The sequence below is a fragment of the Drosophila obscura genome, unplaced genomic scaffold (assembly GCF_018151105.1).
Source record: "Drosophila obscura isolate BZ-5 IFL unplaced genomic scaffold, ASM1815110v1 contig_200, whole genome shotgun sequence".
Lineage (NCBI taxonomy): Eukaryota > Metazoa > Arthropoda > Insecta > Diptera > Drosophilidae > Drosophila > Drosophila obscura.
Window position 1 is genome coordinate 6,241,188 of NW_024542791.1, and position 24,186 is coordinate 6,265,373.

General features: G+C 44.4%; 1 protein-coding gene across 1 annotated transcript; it reads right to left on the reverse strand.

The window, feature by feature from the left end:
• Positions 1 to 220: 220 nt before the first annotated feature.
• On the reverse strand, positions 221 to 22,671 carry LOC111078313. The gene is made up of 3 exons (XM_022372925.2): positions 21,859 to 22,671; positions 14,268 to 14,580; positions 221 to 1,877 (listed from the first exon to the last, which is right to left on the reverse strand). The coding sequence occupies exons 1-3, from the start codon at positions 21,948 to 21,950 to the stop codon at positions 420 to 422; spliced, it is 1,863 nt and encodes a 620-aa protein (XP_022228617.2). The 5' UTR covers positions 21,951 to 22,671; the 3' UTR covers positions 221 to 419.
• Between the last annotated feature and the right edge of the window lie 1,515 nt (positions 22,672 to 24,186).

Consider the following 24,186-nt stretch of genomic DNA (forward strand, 5'->3'; position numbering starts at 1 on the left):
GTTTTGAAGAAAAGAATATTTTGAAAATCCAAAAATACAAAAATTGTTTCAGTTGTAGTTTATCCGGGGATCAGTTTTTCATTTTGTTTTGTTACTAATTTTTACATGTGTTTTCTGCCTGTGGTGGGGCCGCCTCTGGTACGTAACGGGTCTCTCAGCGCCCTAGCATTTGCATTTCTGTTACCGTTAGTGCTTAGATTACCGTTACTGTTACTACTGCTGCTGCTGTTACCGTTACGCGGAGGAGGCCTGCCGGCGACTGTTACTGCATGTCTCTGCTTGTTGAAATTAGTTGTTGTTGTTGTTGTTGTTGCTGCTGCTGCTGTTTCTGTTGTTGTGGAAGCCACCGTTCGAGCGCCTTTAATACTAGCTCGTGCTGGTCCTGATCGGGCGCTGCTCTTGGTCGCGTCATTGGGCAATCAGGATGATGGCAGCTGCTTGGCCACAATCACGCCCGGGCGACACTGCTTCAGCGCCGTAGTGATCGTCAGCTGCTGACTTCCGCTGCCACTGCTGCCGGTTACAATGGTGGCAGCTCCCTGGTGGTGATTATTACCGCCAATCCCCGCACTCCCGCTGCTCTGCACCTTGAAGATGGCGGTGGGCGTGACGCCGCTTCCGCCCCCATCTTTGGCCGTCTTGGCCGTAATGATGACCTTGTTGTTGCCCTTGATCTGAAGGAAGGGCCGCAGCTCTGCCAGCGCCGCATGCTGTTTGCCGGTGGTGAGGGCAAGTGGCGCATCCTGGGCTAGCCTGTGATGATGGTGCTGCTGATGGTGGACTCCCACAACGCCCGAGTGATGCGTGCTGGTGGTGACGATCTGGTGGTGATGATGCTGCTGGCTGTACTGCTTGTGCTCCGAGCCGTTGTTACCGTCGGAGAAGAGATGATCGCCCTCCAGGTGCCGAATGGCCTCCACAATTGTCTCCAGATTCTGGCGGTAGTGCACCGTCGGCAACGGCTGGTCGAGCTTCTCCGTCTTCACTTTGACGATCTTCTCGTGGATGCGCTCCACCTCCACCTTGGGCGTGGCCTTGATGGCCGCCTGCAGTATGGGCTGCAGCATAGCGGCACTGGGCGTACAGCCCTCGGCATAGGCTTTGGCAATGGCATTCACGTTCACCTCGTTCTCGGACTCCGTGGAGCTGTTGGACGACAGTATGACCTCCTCGTGCACTTGATCCTCTGTGATAATCTCGGCAGCGGCGTCCGCCTCTAGCTCCTCAATGCTGGAGCATACCACCACCTGCTGCTGTCCGGTCATCTCATCGATCTCCACATACGAGACGGTGCCGCCCAGCTCCTCCAGATCCTCGCTGCGCACAAAATTGTCCGTATGCTCGATGACCTCACGTGGAATGTAGGTGCCGCCGACGTTGCTGGCGCTGACCGCCGCCACTGCTGTGCCGGGTGGCGCCGTGGCCACGCTGTACAGCTGCCGCTTGATCATCTGCAGCTCATCCTCCAGCAGCCGGCGCAGGCTGCGCTCCTTCTCCAGCTGTTTCTTCATATCGAGTAGCTCCTTGGCCGCAATAATGCTGGCGCTGTTCAATTTGGTGACCGCCGCTCCGCCCGCCGACAGCAATGTCATCGGCTCTGGGGACATGGAGCCCAAGCCCTCGTCAGAGCTGTCGCTAATCGCCTGAATGCTGATGACGTTATCCGTCAGCTTGCGCTTCTTGATGGCCACCGCCGTTGTGTTGCTGCTGGATTCGTAGTTGCCGCCGCTGGCAGCATTGCCACCGCTCTCGCCAGAACCGCCGCCTGCCTCATGCTCGCCCACCTGTCGCTTCAGTTCGCTGTTTTGTGTGAGAAGTTGCGTCTTTCCGTTCTCCAGTTCGACAATATATTGGAAGGTCTGTTGTAGGATGGCAGCCTGTAAAGAAAAGGATAAGATAAACGTAAATTTTAAGTATTTAATGTACTAAGGAGAAGATTAAGTTGGCTATTAAATTGCAAGCAGACATCTCTTTCTACTTCCTAATGCAATTTTAGGTTAATGTCATATGGGGCATAATTTATGATTTTCCAGGCCCTTTAATGCGCTCTCGCTCTCTCTTTGTGTCAATGCAAATCATTCACAAGACGCATACACATGCACACACCCATCATGGAAAGAGTGGAGAGACTTGAGTGAATGAAGGAATGAAGGGAAGCAGCATAATTTCCGAGGCATGGCAGACTTAATTGCAAAAACAACATTCATACATACATATGTATGTATGTATTGTACATATGTACATAAAATGCCTTTGCTTTTGCATTTTTCCTTTGCTCTCGTCGTCCGTCTGTTTTTGTTTGTGTATCTTGCTCTTTGTTGCTGTTTTGCTGTTTTTCTGTTGTTTCTTTTCTGCCTTTTTGGGCCCCCTGTGCTTGTGGTAGTAGTGTTTATAGTAAACACTGTAGTAAAGCTTCGTTCTCATGCTTTTGCTCTTCTGCTATGCTGATGCTTTTGCGGTCGAGCGCCAACAAAGGTGAAGGAACTTGTGTCCTTCAAAATGCGCGCGCTCGCTAGCCATCATATACGTTGCATTGTCCAACACTGGCTAACCTGTGCAATTTATTGCGTAGGGGGACGGGCTTGCAATGAAAACATACATACATGTATAACGGTGAAAAGTTTGCATAGAAAGCTGCCTTGCAGTTGGATGCATTTCACCTGCGCGTAGGCGACATGTTACTGCTGCATGTGCTCCAAAAATGTCTCTTTCAAGGAATTTTGTAGCCATTTGAAGATTATGCTGCCAGCAGTAACACTTGGCGGGTCTCAGTTATTTTATTTGTTCCATTTAAGCTCTTTCACCAGGCTAGTTCGTCGAACAAATCCTTGAAGGGTATTTTAATTCTAAAAGGGAATTCTTTTTTGTGCGAAAATATGACTAGATCTGTTCAAATACTGCGATGTAATAGATTCATTGTAATAACTTCATAGCATCAGCCCGAATCCTTGCCCAAAATCAGAGATTTCAAAGGTTTTTTTTTCAATGTTCAATCACAGAATCGACAAGTCCTACGAATCATAATATTCCAAAAGTTCTCTCAAGTTACTTAAATCTCTTGAGTTTTAGTGTAGTTCGTAGTCAAAAGGGCTAACAATCTCGCATCCCTAAAAGAGATTTGCCTGGTTTCTCCTTGTCTTTTCCTGATGGCAAATTCCCAAGATTACAGGCCACCCCCACACATGGGAGTGTGTGCACAGCAAACACATAGTGCATTCCACATACGAGAGAGAGCATGAGCCTCATCATGGCTCAGGAATGCGCTGTGCGGCTGGAAATTCTTTTAGCTTTGATTGAAAAACAATAAATCTTATTCCACTTTGGTGTTGTTGCATTAATAAAACTTGTTTTTCATATGGGGGTACGACGTACGTAGCGTCGCGTCGCACTGCTTGTTGTCGGAGGTCACTACTACTACAACAACAACAACAACAACAACGACAACAACTATACATCGTAGACGCCGGCATCGTGGCACAGCTGCTGGTATCCCCCAATACCCATTCTCTCTCTCCGAAGCTCTTTTGGCGCTTCTCTCTCTCTCGCTCGATGCACACCAGCTGTCGGGGGACAGAAAAAAAGCTGCAGAAAGAGTGGGATGGCAGCAATGTTGTTGTGTGTACAGTTTTCTCAGGTTTATTATGATTTACTCGCGCGCCCGCTGTACCTGCCTCTCCCACTGGTCCCTATACTTTTGATAAAATCACAGCCATCTCTCTCCAAGCATCTCCTCATCTGTCTGGCATCGACGGCATTGCAATGTCGCGCGCATATTTTATTCTTATAAAAAATCAAGACAAAAATGTATAAATAACATAGCACATTTAAGTTTTCTAGTTGCTGTCATACACAAAGGTCGTTCATTGACTCCATCCATTCCGTGATATCGTTAGAGAGCGAATTGTATTGGAAGTAGTCGTCTTATTTATTTATTTCATTGGAAAGATAAGCAGAGCAAGACTCGGGTTCAAGGGAGTTTGATAAATGTTTTAAATTAAGGCAAGCAAAAAGGGGTAGGAAAAAGGAACAATGTACATCGTATGAATGTATATTTATGTACGTGATAGAAAAGACTGATATGGTTATTTATTTGATGTGGACACAGAGAGAAGTCAAGAATTTCCCTTGACAATGACAAAGCTACTTTTGAAAAAGTATGAGAATCAATCCCAAGTCATCCCTGTAAAAAAAACACAAGTTTCTAATCCCATAAACTGAGAAATATCCTCGTATCACAACATATGAGAGTTCTGAGAAGAGGCACTTCCTTGTTCGAACACATCACTTTGAAATTTATAATTCCAATTGTTATAACTTTGAAATAATCGTATTGCAGTAAGTTCGTAGGAAAGATAATTGAAATGCAGGAATCAATTACAGAATATTCTACAGAAAGAAGACAGACCTCTTTGAAAAAAAGATTTTTTATAAATTTCCCTATTAGATTCGTATTATATTCTGAAAATTCATCCATTGCCACCAGTCATACGATTTTATCTGATATCTTTACCAAGTGCGAAAATCTTTTGGATACTCCCGATGATTATTCCTATTGGATTTGCTTCTCATCTGTATATCATATGCTCTCGATAAGGTCTGACTCCCATTCCAACCCATCATATGGTATTCTTCTCCATCTATTCATCCATAGTAGCCGGCATGATAGGCCTTGGCCAATAAGAAAATTCGTCGTCGCAGTCGCTGCTTTTGCTTTCTGACGCAGTTGGAAAATGCCGGCAAATAATACAGAGGGAAAAAACACAAAAAAATCTATAAGCGACTACAGCTGTACCACCACTCCACACCATACACACAGATACAATATTCGTAGCGGTGTGAGTGCAAGTAAACAAAAGGCAAACCCAAAATCAAAAGCATAAACAAAGAAACGACAAAGGAAAAATAAAAGACGATCAAACGCGCGTTGGTTCCAACAAGAATCCCACCACCGTCTCTGCCGCAACGCGTTCGAGACACAACCAACAAACAGCGTCGTCGTTGGCAGAGAAGCGGCATTCAGCGTTGTCGTTTTTGCGGTGACTGTACCTTTTTTCCAACACCACCGACAGAGCCGCCACGAACCAGCAACAGTTCCAATACGAAAAACTTTTTCAATATTCGCCAGCGTCTGGCGTCGTCACAAATGTTGCTAGAGAGAGCGAACTCTGGGTTTTTACTCTCCCTCTCCCTCTCTCTCTGCACCCACATATGGTAGCGCTCTCTCTCTCTCTCTCCGTCGGTCGATGCTGCTCTCTCAGTTTCGTTTCGTTCCGTTGCGTTACGTTTCTCGTTCCCATTCCGTTTCGTTGCGCTGTCTGGCGAAACGGAAACAGTCGGGCCACGACGCGAAGCAAACGTAGCGAAAAAACATGTGGGACCAAAACCAACCAAGCTTTTGTCAGCTTTTCGCACTGCTTGATGTGACGTCTCTCTCCCTCTCTCAAGCACGTGTATGGCGACTGTCTCTCTCTCTGAAGCTTTCCAGTTATTCCCATATTCAATTGGAAGTGTCTGGTGTCGCTCGCTCTCTCTCTCTCCTTCCCAAAAGAGTGGCAATCTGAAACGCATGTACAGCAGCAGCTGACGAAGCAGCGGCTTTTCTGCTTCTATAAATGGCGCGTCGGTCTACAGCGGCGGCCTGTTTCTGCTGCTGTCTTTCCTTCCACCCTTCACACACCACACTACCGTTTTTTTTTTCATTTGATTGAATAAAACGAAATGCATAAAAATAGCAATGCTGCTGTCGCTGCCGCTGCTGATTCGTCATCAGCTGAGCTGGCAATTGAGAGAGAGACGGGACGGACGGCTCTGTATGTGTCTGCACATGTGTGTGTGTGTGTGCTTGTGTGTGTAGTAGGGGGGACGACGATGACGACCACCCAACCCAACAGCCACAGTCACTGTCGGAAAAACGTATCCACTTGTCCGGTTCAGATTCAAATGGAAGCAAAACCCACCGAAAATGCAGCCCCATCCCTTTTCGGGCCTACGTGCGTGCACGCATGCCTACGCGTGGCGCTTTCCACCCAATATATACTACTGTTTCGTGGAGCGGACAAGCAGACAGTCGGAAAATGTAGTAAAAATAAGAGCAACAAAAAACAAAAAATCAATTTGTTTTTACAACTTTGTTGTTTTTATTTTGAGGCGGCCTCGCACGAACAGCAAACAAAACGGCACTTTATCTGTTACAGGAAAACTGTCGTAGCTAATGAAATTTCCCTTTCCTTGGGGGAGACACAGAGCTCATTTATAATGTGTTTGGAAACAGTGGGCGATACAAAGAGGAAACTTCTCTAAAGCCATTCACACGAAAGCGTAACAGCCCAATGCAGCTTGTCTTGATCGCTTACAGTGGAACTTTTTTAAGGGAATTTCCCTATTTAACGATTCGCCAACGAATTCTACAATCCGTTTCCCTTTTGTTTTATTGCCTCGCTGCTCTGCTTGCTGCTTATCTGCCACGCCACTGCTGCCAAATGGCAGGTGTGTGTCTGTGTGCAAAGAAGTTTTTTGAATTAGTTCTCTTTGATAGAGAAACAAGTCAGCTGACATTAATTTGTGTGCAAATTTTCGGTCCCCCCGAAACTGATGAAGAAACAAAAGCGCGTGTTGGCTTGGCTTGGACTGATGCTCATTAGCATTTTGTAGCATTTAGCTTTTTGCTAAAATTAGCATCGGTGGGCAAACATAACGGAACCCGAGACGAGTACGTACACGATTTGTTGCAGCAGCGGGCAGCAACTATTTTGTTGCCTTTTGGCCATAAATATGAGATATATGCGCCAACACGAACACACACGCCGCGACGTTGCTGTTGTTGTTGTTGTTGCCATTTTCTCTTCCTCCCACGCGAAATGCAAAAAGAAGAGGAAAAACAGCTGCGACTACTATTGCCGGCATTGATGCTTGCTTGCTTACTCACACGAACACATGTACGGATGTATGCGCGAGTACACCCACACACACACACACACATGGCCATACCGTTGTCTTTGGTTCAGTCGCACTCGCTCTTTCTAGCACACAGCTGGTTGGCGGCGCGCCCACCACGCTGGGCGCCAAACATGTGTTTCCCCCCCACACAAAAACACACATACGCTCTCATAGCGGTTCTGTAAGCGAGAGTGTGTGCTGTTAATCTCCCCAGAGAGAGAGAGAGAGAGGGTAAGAGAGCAAGCGGCACAACCTGGTGACAACATCGCGCGTATTGTGGTCATTCAGAGGCGTCGGAATCGTCGGCGGCTAATGCACAAATTGATGCTATTTTTATACTGTCACTCTAGCACACACACACCCTACACCCCAGACATCCCTCGGACACATGCTTACTGTAAAATATCCAACGGAAAGGAAAGGAAAAGAGAGCAGCAGAGAAATGCCGTCATCGAAAGTTGTTGGGGGCAAGACAAAAGATTAGGCGCTAGGGGCGAGGTCACTTGGAGCAGAGTCATTCCTGGTATGGGTTGGGTTGCGTTTTATAAGATTCCACAAAAAAAAAAAAATACAGCTGTGTTAAATCTATACAAACACCAGGCACATACAGATGTACAAATCTCTCTTAACCCTCGTCAAGATTTTGGCAAATTTTTAGCTAAATGTTCAACGAGTTGATGCTTGGCTGCTGCTGACTCAAAGCAGTCAAAGCAAAACAAAAGTGTACTATAGTTTAAGTATTATTTGCCTTTAACGCTAACCTAATTAAATTCAAACACGTGCTGTTTGTGAGCTCAGCTATATACATACACACATTTATGTACCAAATCTACATGCATGCATATGGATATCTCCAGCAGTTGACTCAAGGCAAATGTCATAAAACTGGCAATTAAAGACCGCCAGCGTAGCGCAGCAATTGAAATAGTAACGGCCCAGGGCTGCTACTCAATAAAAAGCTAACGGACTACCAGGGTTGGCCAAGCCTTAAAAACAAACCTTACAACTGATCTGATGCAAGAAACACCATTCAGGTGTAACCCAATTTCACTTGCACTTTTTGGTTTCATTCAAAAACGAAAACCCCAACGAAATCCCCTTTTACGTCAAAGGTCAATAAAACCTTTAGCCCAAAGAGTGGAAATGGGGTCTAGCCACGGCATGCCACGCGGTTGCTGCTGCTGCCGGCGTTCGCGGCTCACAAAGCTCATGGTCAATGAAAGCATTTAATTAACATAAAAAAAAGGTTATACACACACACACACACACACACAAACAGAAGAAGGTCTGCTTCTCTCTTTAACACACTCGAAAATGGTTGAAAGCGATTTGAATTTGAATAGAGAGAAGGGGGAGCGAGAGCAGCAGCAGCAATGAAAGCACGAAAGAGTGAACAACAACAAAGCATGAAATTTTTTGAATGCCGTATGCCGGCAAAATGTTGTCGTTGTCAAATTCCAAAGCGGAAAACAACAACCAACGAAAGAGGCAGAGAGTCGGGCGGGCAGCTGACCCTCAAAAGCACACACACACACTCACACACCCAAACTCTTCCACTTTAAAAGCATGTGAGAGCTGATCAGCTGATCGTATTTCATGTCATACCTATTTCGATCAATGTATGTAAACACAACACAAGACAGCTGTTTTAATTAACCCAAAAAGCAACAGCAAAAACGAACGTTTAGGCTGTTTTAAATACATGTACTATGTACATTTAATTACATTTCTGAATGATATGATGATGACGCTTTCTCGGTGGCTGGACTGGCTCTGTCACAAGCTTAGCTTACGACGCAATTGGGAAAGCTGAGCTTTTGCCGGGTCTAACCTTGTTTATTTCTCATTGTTTTTGTTTTTTTTTTTGGCTTGACCAGCAGCTGACTCTCCCCTCCCTTCTATCCAGCTCTTTCTCGCACACACTAGTGTACCGCAAGTCCGTTTGTGTAATTGCGCAGCAAAAATGCCGGTTGGCCCGTTGATTATTTTACACTCAATCTACAATATAGAAATTTATCGAGTTTTACCAGCCCCCACCCAGCCTGTATTCCGTATATCAGCTGTTTTGGCTGAATCATTTTCTGTAGAAATCTCAATATTTATGACGCGGCATCTGCTCAGCGCCTGATTTATGGACAAAAACAATTGACTTGCATATCTTGAACGGATCGAAACGGAACGGAACTACTACTAACACACACAACATCAGAGCAGCGCTGTACACATACATACTTGTAGTACTAGTGGGAATGGAGGCCGATGCCGAGGCCGTTTTAGCCAGTAGTAGACGACTTTTTAATGACGTTTAAGATACCCTAGAAGTGGGTAATGCAGCTCTGATTATTCCTAATCTGTCCATTGCTGCATTTTTAAATAAATCCATCGAGTTAGTCGAATCCATTTTATAATCAAGAAATCAAACTCTCGAGCAGCAAGGCTTCATCAGGCACACGAAATGTAATTTGTTTTTTTTTATTATTGTGTATGTATTCTGTTTAGCACATTTGGCGGCTATGCTTTCGAAGAATAAAGTTTGGAATAATGGCAGAAAGTACGGGCTTAAAACACTTTTACTGCCAGGGTAGGGTAAATTCACTTCGTTGCGACTAGAGTGAGCTTTTCCCCTCCCCATCATCTTAATAGACATAAAGAAGAAAAAAAAGAAGAGTTTCCTCGCTGCGATCTTTTCTTGGCTTTGCCATTGATGAAAAAACCGTTACAATGCAACAAAGTCATTAAATCCGGCGAGACGGCATTCCATGTAATCAACAACAACAGCAACAGCAAAAAGCATACGCTAAAGCTCTCGAAAGCCTGCAATTGACAAAGTGACGGCAGCGACAACGATGTTGCATCGCGTCGCGCCGTTTCGCCACGAGACGATCTTCACAGCCAGACAGACCGACAGACGGGGGAGAAGTGCAGCCAACGACCGACCGACATTTTTGTAAGCTCTCTTGCACGCACACACACACACACACTGTATCTGTCTCTCTCTGTCTGCCCAGCAAGTAATTGATCCAATGCACTTATGCTTTGGCTAGGCAATCGCCTTGTCTCTGCGTCTGTCGCGTCTGGCAGCCTGCCTGCTCTCAGCTTTCTCTTTGCTTTGTGCATTCTTCTTTGGCTTCTCGTCTGTGCTGATGTGTGTTGGTGCAACCCTGGCAATTATGCAGTACTAATTCGAGTACCTTTTATGGCTCTTTACAACACTGTAAGACACTGTACAACAATTGCAATTGTGAAGAGACCTACAAATTTGGACGTACGTTGCATCATGTATAAAATACAGTTCTACAAAGGATCCTAGATTCTAGGATATTTAAAGAGATTTCTAGAGTTAAACTAGAATTTTGTAATACCAAAAAAGACTCGACGGAATTGAAATCTAGTAACACCGAGGCAGCATCTTCTATTTCAGGATTGACTCTGCACTGCACTAAATTGTGCGTTAAAAAAGCATATGTTGTGGATTTACTGAATTGAAAGGAACAATTAGTTCCTTCTAATTTCTGGCATTTTGTGTCTGAGGAATACGGTTTGTTTGCCTGTGGATAGAATTAGCCACATCTACTGAAGCATACAACTAATTTTGTATTACAAACAGCAGATGCAAATGCAGGCTACGGCTGCCTGCATTAATTGGATTTTGAGGCCAGGCTCCCCCTACACTAACGCCACATGCAGTCGTAGTAGAGCAAACATTTTTACTACGAAATGGAATTGAAAGTACAGGCTACACACAATGCGCCATTTACTCTGACAGAGAGCCGCACTGTACATGGGGGTTATATAATAATCAGGTCGTACATAGGTTATGTACTACAGTACCTGTTATATACTCTACTGTACTCACAAAACTGGGTGTTGGCGGCATGTCCCAGAAGCACCAGCAGCAGCATCAGCATCTCTTCAACAGCCCGGACAGGGGCTACTGCCTGCCACTGCAATCCCACTGCGTTCCGTTCCGGCCAAAAGGTTGCACGACGATGCCAATGGCCTAGTGCACTCTACCTCCCTATCCCCTCTCCCTCTCCGTTCTTTCCTTTCCATCAGCCCCTGCCACGCCCCTGTCGTCATCAGCAGCGCCGCGTAATCGTGCCCAAAGAGACGGAGTCAAGGAAAAAATCATTTCGCCGGGCCAACACGCCCAGTGCGCAGCTGCAAAGCTGAACGCCCAATATTCTGATGGTGGGTGGTGGTTCCAGTCTTTGGTAGTCCAAACAGCTGCCTACCAGGCGCCAGACAGACGCCACAAAAGCTGGGCCAGTCAGTCCCGCGATGAGGCCCGAGAACCAGAACGAAATGGCAATGAAACATGGGATACAGGACCCGCACACACACACACACACACAGCCCACCAACACCCTGCTGCTACACAGCTGTGCCAGTGGTGTGGGCTCCCATCTGGAGTTTCGGGTCTGTGCGCCAACATTTCTACATATATTCCAATTCCATTTCACGTTTGGCGCCCATTGTCCTATCTTGAATTTTTGGGGGTAGCTTTTGGCGCGCGATTTGCCACTGGAAGGACTGTGTGAGACCCAATCGATATATTCCAGTTTTGCGGCACACTACCTCGCTCTCTCTCTCTCTCTCTCCCTTTTGCTCTCTTCTCACTGTCTGTGTCTTCTCTGAGTGTGGTACACCCTCTCTACCCACTTTAATGTAGGTTAGTTTCAGCTGCGGCGCGCCTAAAATCTCCAATGGAGGCAGCAGCAGCAACAGAAGCAGCAGCAAAAACAACAAATGGGGGCACAACTGTACGCATTTGGATATTTGCACTCTTTAGCGCCACATAGCGTGCAAGTTCAATGACCCCCGTTCGTTCGTCCGTCCGGACACAGCAATCACAGACTAGTGCACCCTCCCACCCCACCCCACCCCACCCACTGCAGCAGCAGCAGCAGCAGAAGGGCCCAGGGCTTGGGCTTGGGCTGTGGCTGGGGCGGGGCGCTGTGTGTATAACAGTTATGTACAGAGTACGTACCGTACCTAACAACTATGCACCGGACTGGACGACTGTCATTATGTGTGCCGTGTCGTTCCGTTCGTTGTATGCGTATAACTGTGAATGGCATGGACGGACCGGAGCCGGGCCTCGTTTAGATTTTTTTTTTTGTGTCAGCATTGCAGTTTTTTTTTGTTTGCTCCTCTTTCTCTATTTTTTGCACTTTTCTGCAGTTTTTCTTTTCCGTGTGATTGTGTGTGTGTGTGAAAGATCTGATTTCATTCCCCCCTCTTGCTCTCTTGGTCTATGTACAGCCAACATATGTACTTATGCACATATGTATAGAGGTTATATAGCGGGCGTAAACTTGGTCAAGCTGTCGTCGTCCCAGGTTCCGTTTCGCTCTCGCTCTCTCTCTCTCCCTCTCTGTCTTACTATCGTTCTAGCTCTTTCACATATTTACTACAATGTTTACTATGTGTGACAGGCAAAAGTGCATAGAAGAAAAATCCATAAACTACTTGCACTAGCCTCTCCTCTCTCCTGGCTGGTTGGTGGTGTCAGCCGTCGTACCTTTCATCAGTGCTTACCCCTCCGCCACTGTTTCGCTCACTGTCATGCACATTATGTCATTCATCAGTCGCGGTGCCAGCCCTGTCGTCACTCTTGATGTTTGTGCTTCACCCTTTTGGTTCGTTTACGTAGTATTTTTAATATTTACGCGTTTTTCTTCCTGTTTTCTCTCTGTAGCTTGGTTGCCTTGACTCTAGCTCTTTCTTGTTGTTTATGCTGCGACTTATAAGCATTGTTTTCTTTTTCGCTTTTTTTTCCTTCTGATTTATGGGGAAAATGAAGTTTGGGTTGACATTTTTCAATTTGCAATAAATAAGCTAAGCTTCGAGAAAGCTTTAAGGAAAAGACGCGTTCCAAAGGATTATTGCTATTGAAGTTATAAGGAGCTGCATGCTTTTCCAACACTTATGGTGTTTACCAACACTACTCGTACTTGATCATTCCCGTTTCCAGCATTTAGTTTCTATTACTTCAGCAGTGTTGAAAAGCATTACAATTTGTGCTTCCAGCCCTCTTCCTTTGCCCAAAAAGCAGACACATAAATAACGCCAACAAAAGAGACAAATGAATCTTGTTTCTTTCTTTAATATAACATTTGGTTGATTTAGTGCCGTCTGCTCGAAAAACTCAAGGTGAGAGTTGGGGGTTTTTGGGTTGCGTAGATACTTTGCACAAAAAAAAAGTTGTACGGTGAAATGTACATTTTGGAGAACAGCTGGCTAGACCTTGACTAGTCGAAAAACTGAAAAGATGTGTGTCCTGGCAAAGAGTGTTTTAATTTTATTGGGGTACAATGTGAGGTGTCCTGGTATCTCTCATGGTATCTTTGAGAGTTCCTTCTCCATCAAAGAATTTTCTGTAAGGTGAGCATCTCGAGCGTGTCCTTCCCACTGTTAATGCCCCCCCACTCCAGCAAAAGCCAAGCCGTTTAAGCTTGAGTGGTAATACCCTGACAACCCATCATCAACCTTTCGACAAGGCCGTCTCACCGGCCAGCCAAAAGCCCTTCAGCTTCTCCTCAACATGCGCGTCACAACAAATCGATGTTGTCTCAAGGTGAAAATCCCATAAATATAAGAACACATGTGTGTATGCAAAAGGAACAAAAAAAAACAAACAAAAAAAACCACATAAAAAGAAAAAAAAAAAGTGAAACGCCTCCAACCAACAATTGAGAGGCGCCACACGGTTACGATGCGTTGCGTTGCGTTGCCCTGACGACTAAATGTAGAAAAGGGACCTTCAAAGCTCTACCTCTCTGAAAACAAAATAAAAACGTCAAGCTTTTCGTAAAGCAGTTCGTATGTCTGTGTATGTGGACACAGGAGTCGCCGGCAATTTGTCAACATGTCTTTTGGGGTAAGGCCCGGGACCCTGTAATTGCGGCTCGGGCCCAGGGTTCAGGTTAAATGTAATTGGAGTTGCGTGTGCAAAGGCAGACGGACAAGGGGGATTGGACCATAAATGGTGTTGAGATATGTGCAAGAGAAACATTCTACACTGAGCGAAACGAAAGCCTGTCTTAGAAGTGACGGAATGTGTGTTGCGTTTTTTTCTATTCTAAGGCATTTCTCATTTCTAGCATTCGCTAGTGCGTCTCGAGTCGACCATCAATTCATGAGAATTAATCACAAATTTCGTATTTCTAGCAATATAAATCCTATTGTCAGATGAATATTTGAAGAGCTGTCAGTCTTAAACTTGAAAACCTTCAGAAACTTCCCACCCAGATGACGTGTTTTTTCTGTCAGTGCAGGCAATCGGACCCCAGACTTCGACCGTTGAAATGGATAATTTGAGAACTTACCTTGCTCAACTTTTCGCCCTCGTGGCGGGGCAGAAGAGAGCGCAGACTCTGGAAGCCCGCATTGATGCTCTGCATTCGTCGCCTCTCGTTGCTGTTGGCTATCTCCCGCCGAATCCTCTTCTCGCTGTCTGCCACGGGCTTCCCATCACCGTCACTGATGGCCCCACCACCAGAGCCGCCGCCTCCTCCCCCCTTGGATGTGTTTGTGCCGCTCATATTCGATTGGCGTCGCTGCGAGCCTATTGTTTGATGCTCCGTCTCTGAGGTGTAAATGTGATAGGTGTTCTCGCCGCCTGAATCCTCTAATTGTAATCTAAAAATGGAAATATAAAGAAAGCATAAGTATAAAAGGGTGATGGGTTGCAATTATACTGATTACATATTTGTATGTATCATTTTTAATCAATACATGATCCTTAATGAATGAAAATCAAGGTGAATAGATAAGGAGAATGCGTTGACAGATTCTAGATGATGATAAGTTTAAGGAACTTAGTTACAATAAGAGTGCACAATAAACATTTGTACATATGTATTTATAATGGGGATTCTAAAGTAATTTAAGCCCAATAAGGTACTCCATATTTGTATAAATGGATGTACATTTAAAAAAGCGGTTGATTTTGTTGAAAGATGAGGATGACCATCTAGGGTTAATGATAATTCACATTTCTTGAAAAATTCCCACATCTATCCGACCAGACCTTTAATACTTAATACTCGCATTGTACATGTTTATGACTCAACTTGGCTTATCGCCGCCCAAACATAAAACCAATTAACTTTTACAAATTATACAATACAATACAGTACAATACAATACTACACACTTACACACCACACACACACAAAGGCGTTGAAAAATTCATTCATTCATAAATTTACAATTCCATTCAATTCAATTTTAGTTGAACCCGCCGCCGCAGCACAACAGCGCCAATACTACACACATACCAATGCGAGCACGAGCATGTGTGTGCACACACCTACACACTAAGAGTTGTCGCAGTCACGACTCTGGCGCTGGCAGCAGAGAAGAGAAGAGCGGAGCAGAGCAGCACCATGGGCGCACAACAAAACGGAAAGAGTTGGCCAATAGATATGCACTACTCGTGCATACCTGGTATATAGACTAACATTTATAAAATTAAGTACAGTTTGTTACTTTTACACACATTTCTCTCTCTGAATGAAAGCCATTTGTTTTCCATAAATTTCCAAAACCCAGGAAATTCCAATTGCCTAAGCAAATTCAGCATACTCGCCCAGGGAAGTGTATCAATAACTGCACTATCCAACAGCAGCAGCAACATGTAAAAGAGCTCACAAAAGCAGTGGCCAAGCAGTGGAAGAGAGCGAGAGCCCCACAACACAGCTGTCAATATTGGTATTCCTTTGTTATTGTTGCCATCACTGTCATGATTGTGTGTGGATTTGCTGATGTTGTAGCGCAGTCTCTCGGCTTTGATTCGGCTTTAGATTTAGTTTCGGGTCTTGTCTTGTGCAAGTAAAGTTACTACGAAGGTAAGGGCGTAATCTCTGTCCAGCCTAGCCCAGCTGAGGTGTCTAATGAGTGCCAAGTAGAGGCCGTCACACCTTCTATTCAATATACCTTGGTCTTGTATTGGGTCTATGCTGCAGCATAGCATCCGTCCGTCTTGGTCTCAAGAATTCCAAACCGGTTTACCCGGTAACAGAGAGACAGACAAAAGCACAAACACGTTTGCTTTTCCACAGTTGCCGCTGGCTGGCTAATGAAAACAATTTTCACAATGGTATGCTCTACCTTCATGCATGTCTGACAGAGTGAGAGGGAGTGAGAACGAGACGGACACTGTGTCTGCGTAAAAGTTGCAACACTGCATTCCTCCAGCCAAGAAGAACATTTCCAAAGACGACGACGTTGCTAGAAAATATTAGAGTCGGCATCCGGCGGGGGGTTGTATGGTTTATTTTTAGCCACATAATCCAAAGGTCGTTCTCCGGCTGCTGCAGCGGTAGCGGCAGCAGCAGCAGCATTTTTGCGGCACTCGAAGAAGGAGATGGCAATAGAAGATGCTGCTGCTGCTGCTTCTGCTGCTTCTGAAGTTGGTCAACAGCAGGCGGATGTTGTGGCACAGGAATGTGGCTCGCTTCTCCTCCAGCGACTGCTTCTGCCTCTTTGGCTTTGGCATTTTCCATTTTCCCCCCATTTGTTTCTATGTTTTTGCACAATAAAAGCCAAACAAGGAGAGGAGACCCAAAAAGTTGAATGAAACTACTCGGGGAATGCACTGGCATGCTGCATGTTGCATGCTGCTGCTGCTGCTGCTCTCTTGTGGTGCCTTTGTGTGTGTCCCGTTTTGGTTGCTCCAAAAATGCACCTGTGTGTGGTTCGGTACTTTATGATGCGTAATTATTTTAGGTATGCAGAGCAGAGCAAAGCAGTGCAAAAATTTGATCCACAATCTAATATGGCTGCAATTTCCGGAAGTATGCCGCTAGCCCTAGTATATTCCGGAAATTCCTTTCCTTTCCCTTTTGCTACAGATGGAATTAATATTATAAATATTATCTTTTCCAGTTTATTGCGGAAGCATGGAAGCAATTAAATAATATTTGCACCAATTTCACCATGAATCCAAGGAGAAGACGCTATTCAACTTTGGATGAACTATTTTTATATGAAATATATGAACACAGATTCCCCAAAACAAAACAAGTATTTTTCCCACAAGCAAACGTTCTAGCTTCTTCCGGATGTCTGCCCATCGAAATGTTTTAGAAGTTCCTTCCCCTCCTGGGGCCAAAAATATGTTCTTCTTAGAGAGATGGGGGGGGTGCATCAACAGCTGTTCAAAATAAAGTTTAATTATAGCATACAGCCAGTGCTGCATAACAACATGCGCCAACAGCTGCAGAGCCAGTGTGACCCCATACAAAATAAAATTAAAAGAACAAATATGGGGTGGAGAGAGGCAGAGAGATTTGCATTCCACATTCATATTTTTAATTGCAATTAAGATGCAGCACGCATTTTTTACATTTCACCAAAGCGAAAAGTGAAAAACAAAGGATAGTCGAAGCTTTTAATACCCTGCAGAACCATTTTGATCATGCAACTGGTTTGCATAGAAAGAGAGGGAGCGATGGTTCATAATGATTCGCAAGACCCTATTTATCTTGCTTTGACAACATCTGGTCATAATCATCATACCCTCCCGTAAGGGTATAACGAAAACAGTGGAACATATGACATACGACAGCTGGTTGTTGGTGCGGGCTTCTGGCTTCTGCTGCACCGTGCTGCGCGCTGCCAGAGTTCAATGTAGTTCATTGGCCACTTTTCGCCAACACACATACAAGTGCACACACACAGGCAGAGACAGAGACACAGCACGATAAACAGAGACAGATAGAAAGAGAGAGAGAGAGAGACAAAGCCGAAGTCACGAGTACCATCGAGAGCGGTCGACGCCGCTGCTTCTGCTGTTGCACCTAACGACCCACTCCCACACCCCCTCTGGGCTGCTGTTGCACTTTGCACATAAATTGTACATACGTTTATTGGGTCACTGCTTACGTCATCATTTCACTGGAATTCGTCGTATTGCCTCTGCTGCTGCTGCTTCTGCTGCTGCCACTGTTCCTGTAGCAGGTGAAAACGGGGGCATGTATCAGGCTAAATCGGAGGCTTTTAGCCTGGTTGAAAAGGGGGGAAATCAAGGAAGGGAGCCCGGCATTTTCAATTCATAAAGATAAACATGAAATTATACAACACACGAAAGGTAAACAATGGTAGGAACAAGTTACACAAAGGAAAGCAGACAGCGCCCTAGCATCCTCCACTCTCTCTCTCTCCCCCCCTGTAATTCGTCCTTATCAGCCTTGCCACACACTTTCTGGTGGGGCATATTATAGTGGGTTGTGGATGGGATGCTGCTTAAACAAACAAACACGTAGAGAAGAGAATCGGTTAGGAGAGGCAGGAAGAAGAAGTCAGTAACAGGATTGGGGACAACCTTGAGATGGAGACTCTGATTTAAATGAAAATCACGTAAGAGGGGAAAAGCGGGACACCCAAAGCTACCTAGAAAGATCTCCCACTATATTTAAAGGATGACTAAATGTATAATGTTCTACCTATAATTCCGCATCTAAAATAAAAGCTAATCAATAGAATTGCATAATATTTCTTACCTATGATCTATCATAGCAATCTTCTACACTCAAATGTCGTAAATACTTAATTTTAAATTAATTTAAAGTCCAAGCAACCTGTAGATCCTTTGGAAAATATACCGTGTAATAACTCCAAAAAAGGAAAACAGCCATCACTTATTCCCTGTCCTGTAAATACAGAAAGGGAAATCCCCTTCAAGCCTAGTAGAAATTTTAGTCGGTAGAACATCTTTGTGTTATTTAAAGAAATTAAGGCAAGGTCCAGAGACTGGTCGCACACCTTTCGTGGAGACTGTATTCAGAGATCAGAGCTAGTACGAGCCGCCGGTGGCAGCGACGCTGACTGCGCGACTGCAGCGTCTGAGGGCGAAATGAAATGCAACGCAATAAACGCTTTTCCACTTGCGTAATTTGTGCAACAAAGTAAAGGCGCCATAAACTAATGAAATATTTTAAAATCGAGCAGATAGATCCGCGCTCTCACTCTTCCCCGCTCTCTCTCTTAACTGCTCTCTATCTCCACCATTTGGCGCCACACTGGCCATAAAAATATAGTAGAAGCAGAGGCACAGATACAGATGGATTACATAAGGCCAGGTCGGAATGAGGTAATACTACAGTGGTGGTGTTGGTGGGGGGAGAGGAGGAGTAGAGGCATCCATCGTCCTCTCAGGTTACACATGGTAGTGGCTGAAAAGGCGGGCGACGGGGCACTATGCGTGTGGCACAGAAAGTGCATAAATCATATCTGGTGCAAACAAATTTGCCATAATCTGCAACTTGATAATAAGAGAGAGAGAGAGAGGGTTGGACGGGACGGTGTAGTGTAGTAGTAGTTTGCCGCCATCGTCTGCCCCCACCCTCTTGCCGTTGCACGAACAAAAACCGTTGTACACAAAAATCATGTGTTTTTCATAAACAACCCGAAGCCGCCTCTCTCTGCTTTGCTCTCACGCCCTCACACTTATTACTCTCCCACAATCGAGCGCTCTCTCTCTTTGTCTACTTTCGCAGGTTGCCAATAAATGCCGCTTGCAAAAAGCACATGAAATAAAGAGTTACGTCGAAGCTTTTGATACCCTCTCAGTTAGTGATCCATTCTTAACGGTTTATTTGGTCCAAAACTCATTACAATCTTTTATGTTGCAAATATCTTCTGTGAACTAGTGTACTCTGATGCAAAGGGTATAGAAAAACAGACGAAACGTTTTGGCATATGAAACATGGAAACAGCACACGGGGCACAGGGCGGGCCATCGCCCAAAAATTTTGCGCAGCAGATTTTTATCTATGTTTGTATGGGTGTGTTTGCTCGTTTCGTTTTCTTTCATTTTAGTCGCTCTCACTTGCACACTGCCCGCCTGCACCGAGAGCAGCTTTTGTGTATACTTTTTTCAATGAAACGTGTGTAGTAGTAGAAAAAAGCATTCGCCATGTGGCGGCATCTGTACTTTTGCGAATCTCTCTCTCTGGCTCGCTCTCACCCACACCAGCAAAGGCGCAACAAGCTTTTGAGTGCAATTCAAACACACCACAGCAATCTTGCTCTCCTGCTCTGACAGCCAGCTCACTCAACTCTTGCTCACAGACACACAGACACACACACACCACAGCCAGACAGCAGAAAGAGCGGGAGAAGGTCTCTTGGCGGGGCTTATGTACTTTTCGCAAACTGGGGAGCGGCTCTTATAAAACTGCAAGCTGACCCGAGGAGAATCGAGTTGTTGTGGATTCTAAAAACGCGCTGAGAAACTTCCCAGCGTGGCAGCTGTCTGTGTGCTTTCCAGTGAGAGAGCCGACAAATAGTAGAGTCGAGAGTGTGGGGTAAAAGCGGAAATGACGCCACATGGTGAGGCAGGCGGCATCGTAGTATTTGCAAATGTGCAACGTGTGGAGACTTTTAGCCGAGGCACGCCGCAAAGCAGCTGCTGCTAAAACGCAGTTCCCTCCCACACACTGGTGGCCAAAATATTATGGAAGCCTGCGTACTTTAATCATTTTAGAGCTGCTAGAAACTGGTAACGAAAACATGCGAATATCTATTGATAAATATGTCCAAAGAGAGCCTTGAAAACACCCCAGCTGTGGGAGATTAGGGGGTGACGCGACTGTGGTCTCTGCACACTCTCTCCCTCTTTGCCCAGAACATATGTCAGATAAGCGGCGTGACGTGTGAGCGCCATATGATTCTGATAAGCCGGCACAACTTTCGCTGCGAAAAACTGCAACATTCTGCAGAGAGCAAATAAGTACGGTACGATCAACAATTACAGATAGAGCAGGAATGAAAGAAAAAACAAATTAAACTGTACATTTCTGGGCTGGTGCTAAGCGCTCTTCTTTCTTTTTAGCGCACTTTTCCCTAGCACAGCAATCGCATTTGCCGCTCTGCACTCGTCTTCTTTCCCCACAGAGCATTTTTCACTCGCACTCTCAGCCACAAGGTGGTCGTGTCGTTGTCGGCCACTGTTGCGCTTGTGTGGGTGTGTGTGAGAGGGAGAACGAAAGCGACGCCGCTCAGGTAGAAACACATCGTGTGAACAGTGCAAAACCAACCATATGATGATACACGCATACCGGTACAGCTGATTTCGATTCGACTAGCATCAGAAAAATGTTGATTAGTTAGGCAACTAGTGATAAGCAGAGGGAGAGGGACAGCTGTTTCTTTCGAACATGTGAGCGCAAAGAAGAGAGCAAGAAGAGGGGAGAGAGCTGCACGATCGGCTGGCGGCTAGCAGCTGTAAATGTTCGAGAGAGAGATTTAATGCCGATTTCAGGCTAAAAATATACTATAAATGTATTTCAATACTCAATTAACCAAAAATTCGTTCGTTTATGAGCTCAAATACTGAGAGTTTTATATTTTTCTGCTGGCACAATATTCTGGCCTGCAGTGTAGCGCCGCTGAATAAATTCACAAAAACAGCCGTTTTTACAATATGATATGGACGACAACGAGGCAAAAAGACAAGAGCAGAGCAGAGCCAGAAAGAGCGGAACAAGAGGAAGAGAAGGATGATGAAAGAAAAAAAAGTAGCGTCACATTTATTCCAGCAACAAGAAACAGCATGGAAGTGGAATGGTGTGGAAATGGGAATGGAATTCGACTGCTGCTGCTGCATTGGTAGTGGTGGTGGTTGTGTTTTTGTGCCGTATTTGTTTTGTCGGCAAAACAGGCGGCAAAAGTTCTACGCTCTCTCTCTCTCTCTCTCCATGCGCTCTCACTCTCTGAGGAAAGAAGGAGAGCGAAAAGGCATTGCAAAGGGAGAGAAAGAGACCGCACGTTCATAGTAAAAATAATCAATAATTTGCGTGATAAAAAATGCAACCAAAGCTGTGGGTCTCTTGTTACTGTTATTGCTATAGGCATAAACATAAACATTTAACCGTAAAGATTTGTAATGCGGTCTTGGGGACGGCAACTTACTGTAATTCCTCATCCAATTCCTCTGCGCTGTTGTATTCGGCGTTTTCTAGTATGACTTCCTCCGTTTTGATGGCGACCGGTACTCCAGACATGTTTGATCGTGTATTGGCTTATTGTGGGCGACGCAAATCGCACAGTAATCGTCGTTGTCGTTTCTCTCCCAATAATTCTCTTAGCCACTGGTGATGCACGTGTTTTTATTGTTGCTATTTTGTTGCATTTACTTTGTTTCAGCCTCTACTCTACTCTTTCTACTATATTTTGCTCTCACACTTTGTTGTTTGTTGTTGCTGTTCTATTTCCACTCTTATCGCTTCTACTCTTTCCACTCAACACACTCACACACACGTACGGCTATCGATCGTTGTGTCAGCTGGTCTTTCAGCTGCTTATTTAGCGGCAAATTGTTTGGCCCCTCGCACACACATACACGAACGCACAAACTCTCAACAAATTATATATTTTAGCGGCTTTGCTACCGATCCTGGGCGCTCAGAGTGAGAAGTTTCCCTTGTTTTCCTAATCTCTGGTGTTAGTCGCAGCTGTTTTTTATTTTGCTACAGCACTTTGGTATTCACTAATACACACGCGCGCGCACTAGTATCAATGGTTGAACTGTACGTGAAGCGCCAAAGATCTGTTGTTGTTTCGCTCTCCGCGACCGAGAGTTATAGATGTTTAATATGCATAAATATTTTTTTTAGATTTATTCGTAGTTGATATTATTTCTGCGAAAATATCAATATGATGTATCAACGGACTCGGAGAAAATTTCCGACGCTCTTTTCACGTTGTGTTCTTTCCGCGGCCCCGGTAATAGTGTGGCTGCGGATTTATCTTTTTAAATATACTGTCTGACCCTCAAAAATATACCAAAGTTACATGCTCATTTTCAGTATGTACCGTAAATGTACTGACGGACACGACAAGATGCGTATGATATTCCTCGATTCTGATATTCAGTTTAATATTAATAACTAGTTCGGACTTAAACGACTGAACATATCATTTCACCAGATAGATGATAAAATTTTCTACAATCTGGCTTATTTTAAGGACTCCCATTTATTGGATTACTTATAAAATAAGGTTTAAGCAAAGGTCAGAAAAATTTTGATTTTTGTGCACGGTAACTACACATTTGCTACATATGACACTTTGTATACCCAATTGGGAAATTTCCTTTCAATATTGTTAAGCTTCTGCATTCCAATTGGAGTACAGCAGCTTAAGCTGCTTTGAAACCTAAGTAACAATGAATTTACTCGTATTGGCTTGTTTTTGTCACGTTTGGTAACAGCAAGAACACCATAAACCATAATTGAGATTGATTATAAATTTAGTGACAATATTCGCATGTACAACTACTCATAATACAAAAAACAGTTTATAAAATCGATCATTGCATGGATGACAAACATCCGTTTTATTTCTTCCTCTTAAGGATGAAAGTTTAAAGGAAACTTTTAAATGCTGAGAAAAGTTAAAGTGTGTTTGGCCAAGAGGAAAAAGGTCACAAAATTCGAAGCTTGCAAGGATAAAACCCACCCCACCCACATAAAACACCGTGGGCAACGCGTTTTTTGTCATTAACCAATGAAAATTTTCTAAATAAACCTTCAAGATTTATAAAATCGAGGTATTTTTATAACGAAAAGTCCTTCGGGGCCAGGGTGATCCTTGTACGAGGCCCTTAAAAAAGGCTTGCCCGTTTTAATACTGGGGCCATACCTTGCCATGACCCAGTCGAAAGAGAACACTGAAAACGCTGTCCGGACTCGTTTTTTCGTTTAAGTATGAGCGCAAAAATACCCCAGAAATATACCGTAAATATACTGACGGATGCAGTGATATTCCTTAATTTTTATATTTAGTTTAATATTGCCAGCTAGTTGGCCCTCTCAGCCCTAAACAAATAATTTTACCAATTCCTCAATAAATTTTGTTCAGTATTGGCTAGTTTTCAGAACTCTTTTTCATTGGATTATTTACATAAAAAGGTTCAAACCAAAACGGCCAAATCATAAAACGTAAATGTTGACTAAATGTGACGTCATTGTTGCTGGTCAACCAAATTTATTTATTTATTAATTAATTGACATTTATGCCGGTTCTGATATCTTTTATTTGTACAGCGATAAAGTAGTCGTTAAAAACAATATACACAACAGAAACAACTGTTTAAAAATTCGAATGCATATCTCTCAACAGCTACTCAACCGTGGACTACTCTGAACGCTAGACGGTTTGACAGCTGACATAAGCTGGCTTGTATGAAACGGATGTTAAATTCGTTTTTTCTTCGGTATATTTACGGTATATTTCTGG

Coding starts and splice junctions, on each gene's coding strand:
- LOC111078313 (XM_022372925.2), bottom strand. CDS start 21,950: ATGTCTGGAGTACCGGTCGCCATCAAAACGGAGGAAGTCATACTAGAA. Junction 14,581..21,858: donor GAATTGGATGAGGAATTACA/GTAAGTTGCCGT, acceptor TTCCATTTTTAG/ATTACAATTAGAGGATTCAG. Junction 1,878..14,267: donor AGGGCGAAAAGTTGAGCAAG/GTAAGTTCTCAA, acceptor TTTTCTTTACAG/GCTGCCATCCTACAACAGAC.